This window comes from Chrysochloris asiatica, unplaced genomic scaffold (genome assembly GCF_000296735.1).
Source record: "Chrysochloris asiatica unplaced genomic scaffold, ChrAsi1.0 scaffold00023, whole genome shotgun sequence".
Taxonomy (NCBI): Eukaryota; Metazoa; Chordata; class Mammalia; order Afrosoricida; family Chrysochloridae; genus Chrysochloris; species Chrysochloris asiatica.
Window position 1 is genome coordinate 22,923,891 of NW_006408541.1, and position 21,769 is coordinate 22,945,659.

Sequence of the window (21,769 nt, forward strand, 5' to 3'; positions counted from 1 at the left end):
GTCTAGGAAGGCTCTGAGAATTGCAGCATGCTGAAGAGTTCTTGTCTCCTTGGGAATCTTTTTGGTTTTCTTATAAACCATCACAAAAGAAGATGCAGCCCATTGGGAGGTGTCCTGAGAAGACTCCATGGCCTCTGAGGATTAACTTGACTTAGCCAGCTTCTCCTCAGACACTCAGGCAGACACTATGCAAACACTTCTTGAGTTACTATCTCAGAATTGGTGCCGGAGCTGAGAACCCTGCAATAAACAGAGCCCATTGTCTGTCCTTGAAGAAAGCTCAGTCCCCTCCAGGAGAGAGAATCCTTGATAGGGAGACACTGCGCACAGGTGGTGAAGACTAACAAGAGCTGAGCTGAGCTGAGCTGGAGGATGGAGTGGAATGGTCTAAGGATTTGTGAAGCTGTTTTCTCCACTCCCACTCCAGCTTCTCCATCACTGCTTTACCCCCGGCCTTTACTCTTTCTCAGCAGGGCTCTCTGTCTCTGGTCTTGCCCTTATCTGAGTCCCAGCTCCCATGAAGCAGAGCCTGAGGCAAGGACATGGTGCCCTTGTGTTGACATAGATGGGGAGGGAGGGCAACAGGGCAGGGGAAGAAGCTGAGCAAGCAGGTGGTATCTGCTGGAGACTTGCTTCAGCCTGACCCCCGGGGACCCTGGAGCAGAGATTGTACCATCGGACCCCTCTGATCTAGAGAGGCATTGTGTACCTTCATTAAAAGTTTGAGAGCCATGGCACTATCATAGACAAGGCTGGAAAACTAGAGGGTACCCAGTTTCATTCAGCAGAAGGTCTCTTAGTCCACAAGTTGAACTTGGTTAGTAAGGCCAACATTTCTGTTGTTCTGTTCAACTGGATACAAGTCCCATGAAACACTTGTCAAAAGGGCATCCCCTGGACAGATAGGTTTAGGAAACACTGTGGACATCAGATTGCCCTGGTGAGAATTCAGAATGTACAGTAGCTCACTAAATGCACTGAGTAGTCCTGAACTAACTGATGTCTCACCTCCTGTAACTCCACACTTCTCAGGTCACAGAATCAATCTGTCCTGCACCACCCATCAACCTTATAAGGACCCAGTCCTCCCTGAACAGCAGGGTGGCTCCCCATGTGGGTGTGGTGTGGGGTTAGCAATTGCTTGAACAGAGGCTCATTCTCTCTTCAGAAAGGCTACCATGAGATCCGAGAGCTTCGCCTCTTCCATTTCACCAGCTGGCCTGACCATGGTGTCCCCTGCTATGCCACCGGTCTTCTGGGCTTTGTCCGACAGGTCAAGTTCCTCAACCCTCCTGAAGCTGGGCCCATAGTGGTTCACTGCAGGTAAGCTAAAGCTCCTCCTCCCCACAGAACGTCCCTCTGCAGCCCTGCTCCCTCAGTGAGGGGGAGACTACTATCCCGTGACTTTGATTCTTTGTCTTAAAGGCTCCCACACCTCTGTTGTTATTAAGTACCATGGAGTCAGTTCCGACTCATAGTGACCCTGCACAGGGTTTCCAAGGCTGTCAATATTTGTGGGAGCAGAACACTTCATCTTTTTCTTGTAGAACCGCTGGTAGTTTCGAACTGCCGACCTTCAGGTTAGCAGCCCGATTTGTAACCACTACGCTACCAGAGCCTCTAGGACTACCCTCCTAATGAGATCAAGGTCCCAAATACCTCAAAACAGTAAGAACAGTAATGATAGTAGCAGTCACTCATTGTACCTTGTGCCCTGAAATTATAGACCCACAGGACAGGGGCTGGGTACTGACATGTCTCGTACTGCTACCACGGACACTTCTCCTACTTGAATGTCATTGACTTCTCACCCAATCTTGAGAGGTGGGCCTTATGGTTATTCCCATTGTACAGATGAGAAAGCTAAAGTAGTGAGAAGACAGATCCTTTGCGGGGCCATGAAGGTCTGAGATGGCAGAGGCAGTGTCATTACATGCCTTTTTCCAGATGCTGTCCCTGGGCTCCTTGATGTGTCAGTGGGATGCCTCGGTTGAAACGCGCTTCTCTTCATTTCTATTATTTAAAAATCAATTGCTGGCCTGCAGGGTCCTTATTGAGAGTAAATGGACAATTTCAAGTTTCACTTTATTATGGAGGCGAGAGATTTTCAGCTCTGACTTAGAAAGTCACATTAGGGATGAGTGGCACGTCTTTGAATTCTCCTCAACAGAGATGAAATATCGTGTCAAGGGCATGAGGCACTGGAGGTGGTTGGACATCCAGACCTGGAATGGCTCTCCTACATGCCAATGTTTTCATTTCATTTCCAAGGTGATCTTGAGAGGGTCAACTATCTAGACTCTGCATGCATAAGTCATTTTCTGCCTGCCCTGCCAAGTCCACATCAACCAAGGGGATAGAAGAGATTCCAGAGACTTCATGTCCACATCAACCTAGGGACTAAGAGAGACTTCAAGTCCATATCAGCTAAGGGGATAGGAAAGACTCCAGAGACTTTCACACTCAGCATTTCACTTATCCTCCCACTACAAGGAGGTGAGATTAGAATCCCCATTTTGCAGATGAGACAATGGAGGATTAAGAGGAAACCATCACTACACTTCTTGAGCTCTCCATGTTCTTGGCATGTATCCTCTGCTTTCCATCTCACAACAATCCAAAGACAATAGAACGTTAACCCTCAAGTCATATCTCTCAGAGAACATCCAGAGCCTGTTGTTGTTGTTGTTAAGTGCCGTCGAGTTGGTTCTGACCCCTGGTGATCCTGTATAGGGTTTTCAAGGAGTGGCTGGTAAGTTTGAACCACCAACCTTGCTGTTCAAACGACTTGACAGTCCAGCACATTAACCCACAGCACCACCCCAGGACTCCATCCTAAACCTGGTAAAGAAGAAATCAAGACAATGGCAAACATTGATCAATCCCCATGCTTTGTCATGTGCCTTACCATGATAGCTCTACATCTGTATCACCATCCTAAGTCACTTTAATGCCCCTGGGGAAAGTGGTACCCACTCCTGGGACTATTCTGAAGATTAAACAGGTTGATTAACATGTACTAAGTGCTAAAGAAAATTCTAGACATATTTTTTGTTGTTGTTAGGTGGCACCGAGTCAGTACTGACTCATAGCGACCTTATGCACAACAGAACGAAACACTGCCTGATCCTGGGCCAAAGTCAAAATTGTTGCCATGCTTGAGCCCATTGATGCTGCCACTTTGCCAATCCATGTTGCTGGGGGTCATCCTGTTTTTCTCTGACCCTCCACCTTACCAAACATGATATACTTCTCCAGCAACTGGTCCCTCCTGACAATTTGTCCGAAGTATGAGAGACGATGTTTGGCTATCCTGGCCTCCAAGGAGCACTCTGGCTGTACTTCTTTCAACACAGATCTGTTGGTTCTTTTGGCAGCCCATGGCACTTTCAATATTCTCCTCCAACACCAGAACTCAAAGGCATCAATACTTCTACTGTCTTCCACTGTCCAGTTCACATGTATATGAGATTATTGAAAATGCCCATGGCTTGGGACAGGCGCACCTTAGTCCTCAAGCTGACATCTTTGTTCTTCAACACTTTAAAAAGGTCTTGTGCAGCAGATTTGCCTAATGCAATATGTCCTTTGATTTCTTGACTGCTGCTTCCATGAGTGCTGATAGTTGACCCAAGAAGAATGAAGTCCTTGACATCTTCAATCTTTTCTCCTTGATAAGAATGTTGTTTGTTGGTCCAGTGGTGAGGATTTTTGTTTTCTTTACATTGAAATGCAATGCATACTGAAGGCTGTGGTCTTTGATCTTCATCAGTAAATATTTTAAGTCCTCTTCACTTTCAGCAAACAAGGTTGTATCATCTGCATATCACAGGTTGTTAATGAGTCTGCCTCCAATCCTGATGCCACATTTTTCTTCATATAACCCAGCTTCTCAGATTATTTGCTCAACATACAGGTTGAATAAGTATGGTAAAAGAATACAACCCTGTCGCACACCTTTCTTAATTTTAAACTATTCAGTGTTCCCATGTTCTGTTACTAGACATATAGTAAGCACTTAAACTATTATTATTCACTTCCCCCTAATGTTGCCCCATTCCCTGGACTGTTAATCCTTCATCACAGGGACCGTGACTTACTCATCTTCATATTTTCACTCCCAGTCCCAACATATAATGCATAATAGGCACTCAATAAATATTTATGGAATATAAAGGCAACCATTCATTGAGAATTTTCTATGTCTTCAGGCACCAGTGGGCTAAGCAATTTACATGCCTTATGCTTTAAAACATAATTTCATGAAACTTCCATGTAATGTGCCAATAATGATATAAAGTAACTTTATTATTATCAGCATCATTTTATAGATGCTTGTATTAAAACAAAGAGAGGTTAAATTGTTTACTCAAGGTTATACTGCTAGTAAGTGGTTGAATCAAGATTTGATCTCAGGAAGTCTGACCCCAAAAGGCATATGCTCAATTACTATACGATAGAGAAATATAGTATCATAGAGCTCATTCCACACAAAAAGGGAGAGATATTATACTTGTACATGTGAGAAAACATATTTACTGGTGGTGGACCCAAGATTCAGAACCAAGTCAGTTGATTCTTTCCCTAAAGTGTATAAAAGATGAGACTTGGAAGAAGGGAAGAATGAGTGATTCTTTGTCTTCCCTATTAGTCGCTGAGGCCTCATGTACTGAGTCATTTTGGGGTTCTGGTTAAGGTGGAAGGAGGTAATTTGAGGCAAATAATTGCACAAATTATTCAATTCAATTCATGGCTCCACTCAGTTCAAGCTGTGAAATTTTACCCTGAATGAAAATTTTGCCTCCCACTGACTTACTTTCTAATAGTGAATGAGTCTCCATTAGTTTATTTTCCAGATCATAGTGGATGGGTTTTAAGGGTTTACTTTCTAGAACATTGTAGATGAGTTTCCATGGTTTTATTTTCAGACCATTGTGAATAGGTTTCAAGGATTTACTTTCCAGGCCATTGCGTAGGAGTTCCATGGGTACTTTTCCAGATCACTATGAATACATTTCCATGAGTTTATGGTCCAGGCCATTGTGGACAGGTCTCCATGGGTTTACTTTCCAGATAATAGCAGATGGGTTCCCAGGGTTTTATTTTCCAGACCATGGTGGGTGGTTGTCCCCACTGACTTACACTTGAATTTTTAATCAGCCAACATGGCATTTCCTTCCAATCCCCATCGTTTATCTTCTCTTCATTTCCTTTGATTTCCACATTGACAGACATAGACACTTGTTTCTGGGAGGAGAACAAGATGTGAACACACAGCCAAAGTGAGACTGCTCGACAGTCTTCCTGGCCTTCATTTCTAAAACTGTTAAGACAAATGTTCTATTTGTGTCTGGTTCAGCACTGTGGATTGAGAACTCAGCACTAATCTTGGAAGGCCTGGCTGTGGTCCATGGAGTCTCATTGGATTCTTTGCTATTTTGTACTTAGCCTGAGAGTCTCCAAAAGGAGACCAGCATTGATCAGCAACAGAATCTGAATCAGGAGTTTTGGGGCCTTCCATTGTTGTTCCAGTGTCATGGATGCTCTTCATTCATGACCCCAGGGAAGCAGGTGCAGGTAGAGCCAATTCCAGGCTTGCAACAGGGCACTCCAGTATTGTGTTTCTACAAGTCAATAGTTGCTTGGTCTCTGTGAGCCTCAGTTCTCTCACACGCACACAATGCTTCTTTCATAGGGTTCTTTTTACCTAGCTCACTCCTTGAAGCCTTGGTTTGTCATCTCTATAATGGTCTCATCTCCTGATTCTAATGAAGACTGTGGGTTCCCAGGCAGGCAGGGCTGAGGCAGGTCAGAGACCTCTGGTTTCTGTGCTCTCACTCACCCCTTCTCAGTTCTCTTTCTTGTCTATTCTACCTTGCTTCCATTCATCAATCCATTTGCTGAAGATGAAATGAGAGAGGAAAGAGAGAGAGGAGACATGTTTACAAGCATCTACCATGCTATTATACTAATTAAACAGTGTGTTTATATATGCTTTATACTATATAGGCAGATTATCTTTATCCAGCAAACAAGGAAACCACATACATAATATTGTCTATGCATGTATTGTGTACTACAAATATTACTGAGAAAGTGGTTCAGAGGACAGATTCTGGAACTAGACTGCCTGGGGAAAAGTTACAGCTCTGCCACTTACCATCTGGGTGACCTTGAGCAGGGTAAGCTCTCTGTCCCACAGTTTTCTCATCTGTAAAATGGGATGGGAAATCTCATAACAACCTCATTCAGTGGTTGGTGGTGGTTGGTGGTGGTTGTGTGCCACCAAGTGCATTCTGACTCATAGTGGCCATGTATGTATAAGGTTTCCAAGGCTGTAAATCTTTACAGGAGCAGAAAGCCTCATCTTTCTCTCACAGAGCACCTGGTAAACTTGAACTGCTGACCTTGTAGTTTGCAGTCAAATGCATAACCCCCTACGTGAAAGCACTTAGAACCATATGTGGCACATTGTAGATGCTAAATGAGTGTTTGTTATATAAATAAAATAAAAATAAATAAGCCCTGATAAAAGTAGCCCCCAAAGGTAAGGTGCCATTCCCAGGGTTGGTGCCATTCCAAAGTTTCCTAACATTGACCACACCTCCTCTTTCAGTGCTGGAGCTGGAAGGACCGGCTGTTTCATTGCCATTGACACCATGCTTGACATGGCTGAGAATGAAGGGGTAGTGGATATCTTCAACTGTGTGCGTGAGCTGCGTGCCCAGAGGGTCAACCTGGTGCAGACAGAGGTGAGTCCTGGGGGCCTGAATGGGCCACCTGCAGCCCTGGCCCAGGAGAAGTCTGGTGAATCAGAGACCCATGAATGGGGGCACGAGAGAGAAAGAACCTGGGCATGGGAGAAGTAGGAGGGGATGAATCCATGGCTTGCTATTTTGATGTTGTCGTTAAGTGCCGTCGAGTCAGATCCGACCCATAGCGACCCTGTACAGGGTTTCCAAGGCTGTAAATCTTTACGGGAGCAGAATGCCTCATCTTTCTCCCGCGGAGCGGCTGGTAGTTTCGAACTGCTGGCCTTAAGGTTCGCAGCCCGATTCATAACCACTACGCTACCAGAGCTCCTTTTGATACCACCTATAAAATCTAGGAAGCCCCTGCCAACCACGAGGACCTATGATGCAAGGACGTCCATCAATGATGAAAGATAGTAAGTTTCCCATTCTGAGGACCTGCAGGCAGGGACTGGATGGCAAATTTAAAGGATTCTTTGAATAGTATTCCTGCCTTGGATGAAGAAAAAAAGATGGCAAAGGAAGGACTGGAATTAATTGAGTGCCTAATTTGTGTCAAGAATTGTTCTAGCCACTGCAAGTATAGATTCTATCAGCAATGGAATACGTACCTAGTATATGTTAAACCCTAAGCTAAGCAATAGGGATTCCAAGAAAGATACTATCCTTGGACTATAGGACTATAGGATAGAACTGCACAGCCCATCCCCGCAAGGGGGAGGTAGATCCTTGGATACCTCTCTCTCCAGTTAGAGAGCTAAGACCTGACAAAAGTAGGAGGATATTGGTTATGTATTTTCCATAGGGGGAGTTGGGTCAAGTTCTACAGTAAAAAGTCACTCAACAAACATTTATCAATGATCAAGAGTAAAGCAACCACTTCTACCTGGTGAATTTAGAGAAGACTTTTCAGAGAGGATGATTCATTGAAAGCACAGAAAAGGTCCAGTGGTTTCTAGAGGAAGACAAGAGCATGTGCATAGATCTGAGATGGGAAGTGGTGCAGCATATGTTTTAGGTTCTTCCAGAGACAAGGATTTAAATGCAGTTATTTTAATTGTGAGGTAATCCCAAGACATTTTGGCTCATGAGTGGGGAAGTGAGACAGAGAAAGGAAGGAAATCCAGAAATGGTGCAGTATCAAGCTGTTTCACACTATGGGCAGAGCTCAGTCCTGATGGGGAATTCTAGGAGATTATAGGGAACATGTACCTCCAAGTTATCCCACCTAAGGGGAGAGAGAGCTGAGATATTTATCCCCCATCTCACCATCTGTCATTGGTTGAGGGATACTTTCAGGGACATTGAGTCTTTTGGCGCTGCTGATGTCCCTGCACATAGCCCAAGTGTGTCCCTGTGCTCAGCAAAGACTCTCTGGTATTTGCAGCACACAGTATACAACATGGGAAGGTGAGAGTTGAGCACATATGACCAGGACACCAATAGTACTTGTCCCCACATGCCCAATAGTTTGCAATTTTTATCAGTGACTACGTATTCAATCTTCTCCAAGGGACAAAACTCACAACTCAGGTGATTGCTATGAAACATGGAAACTTGACCCCTAGAAATCATGCCAGTCCTTCACAGACAGGGCATATGCATGGACAACAAGCTTCCAGATCACTCTTCTTACCCAGGACCCTCTTCCCTCTTCCCTTGACTTTGCAGGAGCAGTATGTGTTTGTGCATGATGCCATCCTGGAAGCATGTCTGTGTGGCAACACTGCCATCCCTGTGTGTGAGTTTCGGTCTCTCTACTACAATATCAGCAGACTGGACCCTCAGACCAACTCCAGTCAAATCAAAGATGAATTTCAGGTATGAGCAATCCCAGCCTCTATCCCAGCCCACTCCAAAGGCACAGAGCACACTGCACTGGTGGAAACTTCTTCATGAGAACCGACACATATACGCACTTTTGGTGTCTGCAGCTCGAGGCAACTGCAGAATGAATTCCAGAACATGAAATGCACAGCCCTGAGCAACTATTAACCAATCACTCATTGATGGCTGGAGTTTGTTTTTAACAATGATCGTATATGCTTTTGAACTCAGGTCTTATTTAATTCTAGTCCAGGCTGTAGTTGGAGACAAGTGTATACACACTTGCATGCTTCTCCATCCTTGGAGGGGCTTGGCTTTTCATGGTACTTCTGCACAATTGGGATGTGTCCTGGGATCTCATCGTTCACAGTGTGATCCAGACCCCAGCAGCACTGATATTGCCTAGGAGCTTATTGGAAGTGCAGAATCTTGAGTTCCATCTGAGTGAGAGTCTACAGTTAAACATGATCTTGGGGAAATTGATTTGTGTGCACTGAACTTTGAGAAGCATCATCCTGGAGCACAGCTCAGGCATGACAGATCCATATCTTGGAGCCCCTAGGGCAAAACTGGTGACAACTTTGGTCTGAGAGACCTAGATATAAATCACTAGGGAAGATAAAGCCAGAGTCTCGCCTTGTCATAAGACCAGTACAATGCTCATACCTGAGCAACAGGAGCTAAGAACCCATCAGGAGAAAGCAAGGAAGCCCAGGCATGAGAAGCCAATGTTTGATCCATGAGTGCATGGGCAGATACCCCAATTCCTTAGTGTCTCTTCAAATAAATAGCCTGTTGATGTAGAGTAGAGGTAGAGTGCTGAGTGAGGGAAGGGTGGAGGACAAAGACCCCTGGCGGCTGCACATGGCATCTCTTCTATTGGTTGCAACAGTTCACTTTTGTCTTCAGTCTTGGAAGCTTGTTCTATAGAATATATTGTTTAGTGCCATCAACTGGGTTCCGACTCGTAGTGACCCTGTATAGTGTTTCTGAGATACCACTGTTGAGTTTGAACCACTGGCCTTGTGGTTCAAACCAACCTTGTATTCCAGTGTTTATTCTACAGTGACACACCAGGACTCCACAGAATGTGAGACCTCTGAATTTCGAGAACCACTAGTGCTTGCCCCATGAGAAGCTTATTCTGAGAAGCTTATTCAAGCATCCTTCCACCCTCAAACAGCTTTCTCTCTGAGAGGAATGGTGGCAAAAGCCACTGTCCAAGGTCTGTGATGCTTCAAGTGATCCCTCACCCCCAGTACCTACCATACGACCTCCTGGACACCCAGATGTCAATGCAGCATTGAGTTGAATAACTTGACTCAAATGGTATACAGGTATTAGGAGATGGATGTGCTTGTTTATAGAGACGCTGTCTCCACTGCCTGGATAGCTTGTAGTTGTCACAGCCCCTGACAGAAGCTCTCAGTTCATAGGTGATTGTAGACCATCACCAGAGAAGACAGGTGAGATCAAGGCATGAGTCCTGGGCTAGGGACCAGGGGACCAAATCAGAGGTTAGACATAAGGGAGCTTGGAACTTGACAATGGGCTCTGTTCAGAAGCAGCCATCTGAGTAGTGCCTCTCTCTCTGTCCTTGTTCCCTAGACTCTCAACATTGTGACACCACGTGTCCGGCCTGAGGACTGCAGCATCGGGCTCTTGCCCCGGAACCATGACAAGAATCGGAGCATGGATGTCCTGCCCCTGGACCGCTGTCTGCCCTTCCTCATCTCAGTGGATGGAGAATCCAGCAACTACATCAATGCAGCACTGATGGATGTAAGCAGATCCTAGCAGAGGACCCTCCCTAGCTGACATTCCAGGGGAAGGCTTCTTTTCCAACACAGAGGGAGACTGAGGCCCGGGACCTGACTGCCCCCACCAGCTAGCCTCTCCACGGTTTTGATTCTGTTGTCCTCTCCATGCTGGCTCCCAAGAGCCTTTGCTCCTTGTAAAGACCCTGGGCCAAACCTAGATACAAGATGAGCTCTTGTCTCCTTTGCTTGCAAAAGGAGCCTGCAAAGAATAAACCAAAGGCTAACGTAGCTCTCTTCACACCACAGTAAGATGACAGGCCTGCCTAGCCCCCGTCACATCTCCCACAGAGCCAACTCGTGCCCTTTGGTTTAGTTCAGGAAGCATCTGACATATCAGGCCTTGACCTGGATGCTGAGAACACAAAGATGGTGCAGACATAGGGTCTACCCTTGGCGTTTCCAGATAACTCAAGTTAAGAACAAGATTGGCCTTAGCAGGCGCTCAGTCCATGGCTACTGATCAGACAGGAAATGGAAGACAGCAACGGGGCTGTGAATCTTAGCTGTGCCCTCACTTCTCTGTTAGGGGCAATATTTCCTTCCCCTTCACATGGAATCTGTGTAAGAGAGACCCTTCCACCGTGAGCTGATTGTGGCTAAGAGGTCGTGTCTCTGCTCTATAGGATCCATGCTCCTCCTGACTGGCATGCTTCTCCCCGGGTCCTCTAGCTATGTTCAGTTAGTATGTCTCTACCTCAGGGACATAGAGATGTTTGTATCTAGGTCAGCAAAGGATATGAGGCCAGAGAGGGAAAGAGACTTGCCCAAGACCACTCAGAAAGCTAGTGGCAGAGCTAAAAGCCAGCAGTCCTGAACCACACTCTAGAATTTACTCACTGACCATCTCCACTTGTTCTTTGACCTAGAAGACACAGACATCTTGCCTCTGGAGGCTCGGGACTAAGGCCATCATTGTCTTTTTGGGAAATGAGACCTTCCAAGTATACCCACCTAGGTCTAAGGTCATATCCATCCAGTCCCCATGGAGCTTCCATCTCTTCCAGAACAGTCAGGAGCATGGGTCTCTCACCTGGGGTCAAGGTCAACTACCTCGATAATCTCTGACCTTCCTGACCTTTCTTTTCAGGAGTCCTCAGGTTGAAAGTTAGGGATGGAAGCAAAGGTCAGTGCCTATTTCAGGTCTTTAAGTTTCTGCCCTGGCTTCTGCTCATTAGATGTCCAAGCCATGTCCATGAAAACCCTGGTACTAGATCTAGAAACTAGGAGTCTTGTTTTGGCCATATCAAATAGCTGGAGTTCAGGGAGAACTTTGGATTTAGCTCAGACCATTCCCAAAGTCAATGTGAAGTGTGTGTGTATGCGTGGATATGTGTGGAAGTGGGAGGAGAGATTGGGTTTGGAAATATATCCAGGCTTTGTCTCCTACTTATCCCAACTTCCCCTCCCTGCTTTCCATGGCCAAGTAAGGATCACACAGGTGCCTTACTTTTAGTCAGTTAGATGCTGCCTGGAGTCAAATACCTTCTGCCAAGCTCTGATGCTGATTGTATTCTCTTTGTCCACAGGGCATTTCTCCTGTGAGCCATCATTGGGGCCTTTGCCTTTCTTACACAAATAAATAAATAAATAGTCCTTATCTGTATTCCAGCGCAGTCTGTGCATTATCTGGTAACCATAGCAGCTTTGCTCCTAGCAGAAAACTATGAAGTCCTCTGGGTTAATTTTTAATGTTTCCCCTGGTAAAGGATGATGTTATCCATGAAATGGATTGCCAGATGATCCCTGAAACCCGGCAGGAGCACAGATCTCAAACATATTTTCAGATAAGGCTCTGTCAGGCATGCTGGTCTAATAGAGCATTTATCACAGAAGACAGGGAGAAAGGACAGAAAAGTAACAGTCACTGAATGGTGGACACCATGTCAGGCCCTGGACTTAACCCGTCTCAGTTTTCATTGGGGTATTATGATCCTAAATTCTCAGAGGAGGGACTGAGGATCAGAGTATATCCACGATTTGCCTAAGGTCAGTTAGCTCAGAAAGGATTGGAACTAAGGATCTGAACCTCCAGTCTGTTGATTTTTTTCTTTTCCCTGTCTGGAAATGGATGAATGACTATGCTTTCTGCATGTAGAGAGTTTGGCTTTCATGGAAACCAAATGGTCTACCCTCCAGGCCCTCTCCTGATCTTTTCATTGACCAAGAGACAGCCATCAAAGGACAGGACCCCAATGCATGAGTGACATCCAAGACAGTCACTGGCATGTCTTTTGCCAGGGTCTCCTCTTGCTTTGGATAGAAAGGCCTCTCTTCTCTTTCAACCCCATCCCTGTTTTCTGTTTCCATCTTCCTGCTGACTGTAATTCAGGAACAGCCATGAGTCCCATAGGATCTATCTCCAAAGAAAGCTTATTGAGAACATGTGAAACTTGGGTTTCACAAAGCACTTAAAGAAGTACAGCAGCTCCCAGTCTGTCTAAATGCCTCCTCTCAGGTCGTGTGATAAGTCAGTCAAAGTTTCACACGTAGTCTGGATTCACACAGCTCACTTTTTCTGGGCCTCACTTTGCCCATCTGTAGAATGGGACTGAATGTATACAATATTTGTTGGGAATGTGCTGAGTATTCTTGTGTACTGACTGCAGTGCTGGGGGCTGAGAATGGAGAACTAAGCCCAGTCTGTTCCCAGCTCCTGGTGAGCTCATATTCAGGCTCCTACTTGCCAATTTTGTTGCATGTAAATACAGCCATCTTTTGGTTGTTTTGATTCCTATGGTACAGAAAAAGAACATGAACTTTGGAGAGATCTAATAACTTGTTGGTGCTTAGCTTAAAAAAAGAAAAAAAGTCCCTTTACAAATAATGCTTGAATGAATGAATGGATGGATGCAGGCATGCAATAGCTACAAGTGGTACAGCTAAGGTTTTTTTCAACCTCAGGTTGGCCTGACTCTAAAATGTGTGCACATCTCACTGCCCATGTGACCTCACAAGATGTGGTGCCATCCATGCCAGCTAAGCCCTGATACCAGTCGTGGGGCAGGAGCCAGCCCTCTGCAATCCAAGGCCTCACCTGGGCCTGCTGCTGCCTACCTGTACTGTGGGCACAATAACTCAGATGAGCCTTCATATCCTAGGAGGTGCCTAGGCTGGCACAGAGGCTAATCTACATGTGGATTCTTTCATTTCATATTCTAATGATGATTATTTACAGAGTTCCAAGACATAAATAATTTATTTGCATAATCCCCACCCGAATGACACTTCCCTGATGAAATGTCTTAGTTTGGAGGAGAATGAGCCCATTATGAGAAAGGCACTGAGAGATAAGGGCGGGGCAGGTACTTGGTGTAGTCTGCTTGGCAGGCTGGGGGAAGGGAGAGGCTCTGGCAGCCTTTGGGAGCCTCAGAGCATCACTGAATGATGTGCATTTGACCAAGCCAGTGCTATTCCTTTGTCAGAGCCACAAGCAGCCCGCTGCCTTTCTGGTCACCCAGCACCCTCTCCCTAACACTGTGGCAGACTTCTGGAGGCTGGTGTTCGATTATAACTGCTCTTCTGTGGTGATGCTGAATGAGATGGACACTGCTCAGGTAGGAGGAGCCCTGGACACTGCCCTGGGTTTGGGCAAGTCAGGGGAGGGCGTGCCCTTGAGGGCTCTGGCAGAGCTGCCACTTTTGGTTTCTATATGTTGGTGGGGACCACCTAGCTGTGAGCCCCAAGCCAGCCAACTCTGCTGTCCACCAGGCCCTGCTGCCACAGGCCCTCCACATCGCATCCATGCCTGCCCTATCTATCTATAAGTTCTGCCCAGTTCCCTCTAAGGGCCAGAATCACCTGCTCATTCCCCAGGTACTGCTTGGGGTCTTGCTCCAAATCACACAGAGATTGCAGAGCCAACAGTCTATCTCCCCAACTCTGAGCATGCCCAGACTGAAGAACACCTGGTGCTGGCCACATCCATCAACCCTAACCCCCTGTCTCCCCTGCTATGCAACCTCATGGGCAGAGTATGGAGCAGAACATTGACTCCACATTCAGTCTTGTCTTCCTCTCCATTGGCCTTCATGTCCCAGCAGACTTCATGCCTTGGCTCCTCTGGGTCCGACAGCTCCATGTCTGTGCCTATAGCACATCCTCATACTCAGGTGTCCTGACATAAGACACAAGACATGGGACAGTTCCTGGAGGCCACACTACCATGGCCTGAAGCCATTCCAGGGTCATGGAGGCAAGGCTAACCTTCCAGCTTTGTGAAATCCACAGTCGTCCAGCACACTGCTATGTGAACGTGGCCTTGTGCATGCCTTGTCCAAAAAGAACAGAATAGATCTAAACCGTAGTCCCAGCCCTCCTGGAGGCCACAGTCTAGCTAGAGACAGATGAGCAAATTGTCCCAACCTCGTGAGGCAATGCTATAATAGAGGTCAGCAGCCAAGTGCTGTGCTGGCCGGGAGCAAGGAGCAATTAATTCTGCCCAGAGGGTGAGAGAAGACTTCAAAAAGAAGGTGACTTTGGCCTTGAGGAAGGAGACGTGGGCAAAGCGGGATGAACTAGCTGGGAAGAAGCATTCTGAGCGGAGGAAACAGTGAGGGCTAAAGCAAGGAGGGGTGAGTGTGTGCAGGCTTGCTTGCAGACAAGCGTCTGTTTCACAGTGACTGGGCCTTGGGCATATAAAGAGGAGATGGTGGCAGGGCCAAATAATGCATCAGGACCTGCTGGCCAAGGGACATATGCCAGGTTAAGGTACCAGGGTCTGTCCTGTAGCACAGTGCATGCCAAGCTTTTACTTTCTGAGCAACCTGAGTCCTTTCTTCAAATAAAAGCGTCCATGAAACCCACTATCTGAAGCAGATACAATCAAGAGTTGCTTATGTTGCTGCAGACATTAGGGGTTGGGGATTTTGATACCTTGTGGTTACCCCTGGGAGAGACTGTCACTCCTGGTGCCTTTGTGGAACCCCTGGAGTCCCTAGGAGCTCAGGAAGAAAACACTTGCTGTGCAGGGAGGAGAGATCCTGAGAGTGTTTGCTGTGATGTGATATAGCAGCCCCAGATTTCCTGTTAGAAACTGGGTCTGGGAACCAATGACGAGGAGAGACTGGAGGAAAAGCTGGGAAACCAGTAGATTGGGGAGGAGCATGTTGTGAAGGTACAAAAATAAAGGTGATGATCAGCACTGGGGAGGTGGCCAGGAGGTGGGAGAATTGGGACTGGAGGTGCAGATGTTTCCAGAGGTGTTATCCATTAGGGGTAGGGAGCAGTCAGATGTGGGAGGTGAATGAGAAGAAGGTATGGATGATGGCAAGGTTTCTAGTCTGGGTAATCAGGTGTGCAGGGTGGAATTGTCTGAGATGGGGAGGCAGGAAGAAGAGAAGAAGAATAGGGAGGGGAAGGCAGGGGTAGGCAGGGAGAGGAGCAGGTTAGCTTAGTGAGAACCATTCAGGAGAGATTCGGTTCATCCATTCAACCCACGTTTGTTGAGCACCTGCTAACTTGCCAGGAGCTGTCCAAGGTTCTTGGGATGCATACATGAACAAGACAGATGAAACAAACAAACAAAAAAAAAAACAGCCTCAACTCTCAAACTGTTCTAAATATGAGAGACAACAATCTACAATGTATTTTTTAATTTATATCTAGCATATAATTAGTTATATGCTAGAAACTGACAAGTGCTAAGGAAAAAGAAAAAGAAGAGGGCAGAGTAATGAAGACTGGGAAGGCTAGAGCTGGAGCACAGGATGGAGTTTTCACAGAGGGTCAGAGTCAGCCTTATTGAGAAGGTAACGGTTGAGCAAAGACTTGAAGGGGGTGAGAGAATGCACCATGTGACTATCTCAGAGAAGTGCTCCTAACAGAGAGGACCAGGGCTCAGGGTGGGGTGCAAACTGGTGAATTTGAGGAACAAGGAGACTGCTGTGACTGCAGCAGAAAGTGGGGCTCAGAGGTCAGTAGAAAATGAGATCAGAGGCATAGACCTTGGAGGGCCTAGGACAAGCTTAGAATTTCATTTTGAAAGACATGGGAGTCTTTGAAAGGTTTGTGATATGATTTGACCTTTTAACAAAAAAAAGGCTCCCTCTGTCTGCAGTGCTGAGTGGACTGCTGATGTGGGAAGGGGTGGTGGTTACTAATTGCAAAAGTAGACAGGCCAGAGAGCCAGAGAGGAGGCAACTGCAAGACTTTAGGCCACAGGTGGTATTGGCTCCAAGGAGGAGTTCTGTGTGTATCTTGAAAGTTGTTGTATTGTTAACTGCCGTTGAGTTGGTACCGTCTTGTATCCATTCTGTAGAGGGTTTCTGAGGCTTTCATTCTTTGTGGGAAACAGAAAGCCATCTTTTTACCACAGAGCAGTGGGCAAGTTCTAACTGCCAACCATGTGGTTCACAGTCCAATGTATATCCTACAGAGCCTCCATGCTCTCATCTAGAAGGTAGAGTCAACAATATATCTGGACAGATTTAATATGAGGTGTGAGATAAAAAGAGGAATCAAGGCTGTCTCCAATGTTTAGGACTTGAACAATGGAAATTGGTTGGCAACAGAAAAAACTGAGAATAAATGGAGCTCCCCATATAAGAGGGCTTCAAAAAGTTCATGGAAAAAGGGAATTAAAAGATGATGGAATTTTCCTTGAACTTTTTGAATCCCCCTTATATAACCAAGGGAGTCCTCGTGTGGTGCTGTGGGTTAATGTGCCAGACTGCAAAGCCATTTGAACTACAAGGTAAGTGGTTCCAGCTCACAGCTACTCCTCAGAAACACTATAAGGGTCACCATGGGTTGGAACCGACTCAACAGCACTTAACAGCAGTAACAACAATATAACCAAGATTCCTGCAGAGTATTCATTTGCCAGAGAAGGTCAAACGGTGAACTCTGCTTCATGAACTCATGAAGTGGCATCTCGGAACTCCTGTCTGCTGTTCCCTTTCTCCAACATTCCACCTTATAAAACTGGAGCTCAGTCACAGAGGAAGAGCTTCAGAGACCCTTACTTTGGGATATTGTTGTTCTTATGTTGTTAATTGCTTCCAACTCATACAAACCCTGTATAGGGCTTCTGAGGAACAACTGGTGGGTTTGAATCAACAACCTTGCAATGAGCAGTCCAGTGCTTATCCTACAGCACCACACTTTGGGACATAGAGGGAGATATAGGTCAAGGCTATATCTCCTCTTTCCAGGGTGGGTCCTAAGTGAATGAAGGATCTTTCAGTCCCAGATGTGGCTACAGCCTTGGATAACTGAATCTCAAAATGCAAAAAACATCAGGCTTCAAAGTGCGCTGAGGTTGGCTGCCATCTGCAGCTGGCAAGCAGCCCCTGAAACCAGCCGACGAATCGAGCACTTATTGATATAAATATCATCACTGCAGCAGCTGGGTGCTTGAGAAAATAAACAATGACACAGTGTGAGCATAGAAAAGACACCCTCCACACTTGGAGGAGTGGCTCTTTCAAGAGATATCAGCATTTGTCTGGCAACCTGTCCATGCCAATGCAACCGGAGGCTCCAACCAACTCTATAACATTGTTGTTGTTATTGTTAAGTTCCATCAAGTTGGTTCTGACCCATAGCGACCTATATAGGGTTTCCAAAGTGCAGCTGGTGAGCTTGAACTGCTGACCTTGCAATTCAAACGGCTTTGCAGTCTGGTGCATTAACCCACAGCGCCACCCCAGGACTCCACTCTGTACCATAGGCAGGCCATATTAGGCTCTTTTTCCAGCACTGTATCAGACACCAATCTGTTGTAATCCATGAGGTTTTCATTGTCTGCACTTTGAAAGTAGATCAGCAGACTTTTCCCTCGTCTGTCAGTCTGGAAGCTCTGCTGAAACCTGTCCATCATGGATGATCCCGATGGGATTAAAGATATTGGTGGCAACGCTTCTGACTGCAACAACATACAAGCCACTACAGTAGCACTGTCAGACTACAATAGTAGAGATTGTATAAAACAGGCATTCAAACACATTGTAATATTTCCCATGTGTTTGTGCCATGGATTCACTATTTTTGAAAGCTTTAATTTCTCAAACTGTACTTATGAAATCATCATTAGTTACTTTTCTCCATGAAGATAATTGTCCCCAGAGAAGTTTGATTGGCAGGTCATATGTAGAACCACCACTAGGAGGTGCTCTCATTCTAGCACCAAACTAGAGACTTGCTGTTCTCCACTGCAGGACACAGCAGACTGCCTTGGAATTTGACTTTGGAAATAGCTCAGTGTCCTCTCCTGCTAACTTTATGGATCCCACTTTGGAAACCAGTCATTTGACCCAGATTGAGGTCTCCATCTCCTTATTTTATGGATCAGGAAGCTGAGACCCAAGGGGATGGTCACACATCATCAACTCAAGCCCAGGACACCTTGGCAGGGATGGTGAAGATGTGGCCATCATTCATGCAACAGGGTATATATCATTTAAGGGCCCCCCAAACCAAACCAGTTGTCATTAGATTGATTCCAACTCATAGTGATCTTATGCATGTCAGAGTAGAAATGGTTTCCAGTGGTTGGAACTTTCCAGAAGTAGGTCTCCATACCTTTCTTGGGGCCTCCTGGTGCACTTCAACTGCCAACCTTTGGTTAGTAGCCAGTGACGTAACCATTTGTACCATCCCAGGATTCCTTTTAGACTTCCAAACGCACTACTGAGTCAATTCTAACTGAGCGCCACCCTGTATAGGGTTTCTGAGATTGTAAATCTTCATAGAAGCAGGCAAGCTCATCTTTCCCTCATAGAGTAGCTGGTGGGTTAGAACCACTGGCTTTGTGACTTTTCAGCCCAATGCTTACTGCACTGTGCCACCAGGGCTCCTTCTAAAGGTCCCCATACCTAACGTTCATTGAATTGAGGGCACTGGGGTGTTGGGAACTGGAAGGCATGGTCCCTCATTTTAAAGCTTCATAGAAAGCTGAGCTGCCCAGTTCTGAGGTTCCTACCTTGGGAAGTCTGAGAGTTGAAAGTGGACAAAGCCAAGTGGCAAGGTGAGAGCAGATGGGTCCATGAATGAGGGGAAGGGATATGACATATTTGCATGGACCATCTGGAGGAAAGGGAGACAAGTTCTTCATCCTCCAAGGAGAAGAGCAGAGATGGGATGTCAGAGCCATCTTTCCCATCATTCTGCTTGCAGGGCAAATAGCAAGGATTGATGTCCCCATTTTTATCTGGGCTTGTGAAAACACAGCCTACCATACTAGCAAAAAACACAGAACATGCATGTCTGTGTCTAAGTGAATCTCAGGTCTGATGTCATAAGGGCCTCTGTCTCTGTTTCTACCCACACTGGAATAGTGAGAGTAATAATGAATGAAAAGTCGGGGACCAAGAGACCCAAGATCAAGATCTAGCCCTGCCATTTACTTGCTGTGTTTCCTTGAATCCTCCAAGTCTCAAGGGTTTCAGATAAGTGTGACCCAGATGACAGCCAAGTTCACTCTCTGGTTGGAGATTTGCATCCTGTGGGAAGTGCTATGTCCACATGCAAGATTTCTGCAAATTCGTAGAGGGCCACATTTCTGTACTCACTTCCAAGTTCCAGTTCGGGCTGTACTGAGGGACCACAGCAAGGCTCATGACCTGAGGCAGAAAATCACACATCCATATTCTTAAACCCCACCTCACCTCCTGTTGCTTTCCTCTGGTTACCTTCTCTTCCTCCCTTCTCAGCTCTTCTCCCTTGCCCTAAAAGTTGTTCCCTTTTCATACTGAGTGATTTTGCTGTCTCTAGTAAACTAGTTGCCATCAAGTCCATTCCAATTCATGGTGTCCCTGTATGTGTCAGAGTAGAACTGTGCTATGGAGGGTTTTCAGTCACTGATGTTTTAGAAATAAGTTGCCAGGCCTTTCTTCTGAGGTACCTTTGAGTGAACTTGAACTTTCAAACTTTCTGTTAGCCCTCAAGCATATTAACCAATGGTGGTGGTGGTGGTGGTGGTGGTGGTGGTGGTGGCTCAGTGCCGTGGAGTTTGTTCTGACTCACAGCAATCCTGAATAGGGTTTCTGAGACTACAAATCCTTACAGGAGCAGAAAGTCTCATCTTTTTCCCATGGAGCTGCTGGTAGTTTTGAGCTGTTGACCATAAGATTAGCAGCCCAACTTGTAACACTATGTTCCCAGAGTTCCTTATATTAACCAATACTTCTTTCTAAATCTAACCCTGACCCTTCATCTTGATCTGTTACATCATCAAGATTCTTCTATGGGTATTTTCCTAAACTTCCATCCTCCTTCCAGTCCCCCAAATAAATGCTTATGAAGCTATTACATTAGTAAGTAGAAGTGACATTATTACTAAGGAGCTCCGGGTTAGGCTTGGGGCTGTTAACTTGAGGTCAGGTGCAAACCATTCAGCCCTTTTACAGGAGAAAGATGATGTTGTCTCCTCCCGTAAAGATCTCAGAAACCCTACATAGGGTCGCTATGAGTTAGAACTGACTCGGTGGCAGCGAGTCTGGGTTTGGTGCTACTGAAACATTGGCTGGAGAAGAAGTGTATTTAGTGTTTTGTGATCGTTGTGTCTGTGTGTCTCTGTTGTGGCTTCCCATCCACCTCAGCTCACACAGACTGGTCACAGCCGTAAAGCCAATGATATCTTTTGGGTTATTCATAGAATCTACTTGATGGAATTTCATAATCACTGCTCTAAATTTTAAAACTAATGGGGGCATTTGGCTATGCTTCTCCCAAGTATACTAAGTCACTTTCCCCTCCCCACCCCATGGAATCCTGGTGTGATGCTGCGGGATAATGCGCTGGACCACAAGGTCAGTTTGAATCACAAGGTTGGTAGTTCAAACCTACCAGCTGATCCTCAGAAACCCTATAGGGGGGTGGTATGGGTCAGAACCAACTCGATGGCACTTAACAACAACAATGGAGTCCTGGTATGGCACTGTTGGATAAGTACTTGGCCATAAGGTCAGTTTAAACCACAGGGTTAGTGGTTCAAACTCACCAACCACTCTTCAGAAACCCTATACAGGGTCGCCATAGGTCGGAACTGACTTGATGGCATTTAACAACAAGAACAATGGGTCGGAGGACCCTTAGTAAGTAGAATACTAAATATTTGAAACTATGATCATTATTTGGCTTTTCTATTGTATCAAAGTATGTTTTAACTAACAAAAGGCATAACTAAGGTGCACTGAAATAACACTTTTAAAAGATTTAGTCCAAAAATTGGTCCATAGGCTTGTTTTCATTGAACTTCATCTAAGTGCATTTATTCCAGTGACTAACAGGCTTCCATCAACAAGAAAAAGATGTTTAATGAGAGAGGCTATCTCTGTATTAGTGATATTTCATGCATGAACTTGCACTCCCAAAGAACGTCTGTTCATGGTCCAAAAAGCTATGAAGGCCACTAGGTGGAATAATGTACGG

General features: G+C 45.8%; 1 protein-coding gene across 1 annotated transcript in view; it reads left to right on the forward strand.

Annotated features, from left to right (window-relative positions):
• LOC102821630 (receptor-type tyrosine-protein phosphatase T-like) overlaps nt 1-21,769 on the forward strand; it is a 1,273,932-nt gene that overhangs the window by 1,239,733 nt on the left and 12,430 nt on the right. The window contains exons 24-28 of the mRNA XM_006839353.1: nt 1,169-1,323; nt 6,617-6,752; nt 8,424-8,573; nt 10,188-10,361; nt 13,822-13,953. Of these exons, the coding sequence (XP_006839416.1) occupies nt 1,169-1,323; nt 6,617-6,752; nt 8,424-8,573; nt 10,188-10,361; nt 13,822-13,953 (747 nt within the window). The remainder of the gene's footprint in view (nt 1-1,168; nt 1,324-6,616; nt 6,753-8,423; nt 8,574-10,187; nt 10,362-13,821; nt 13,954-21,769) is intronic.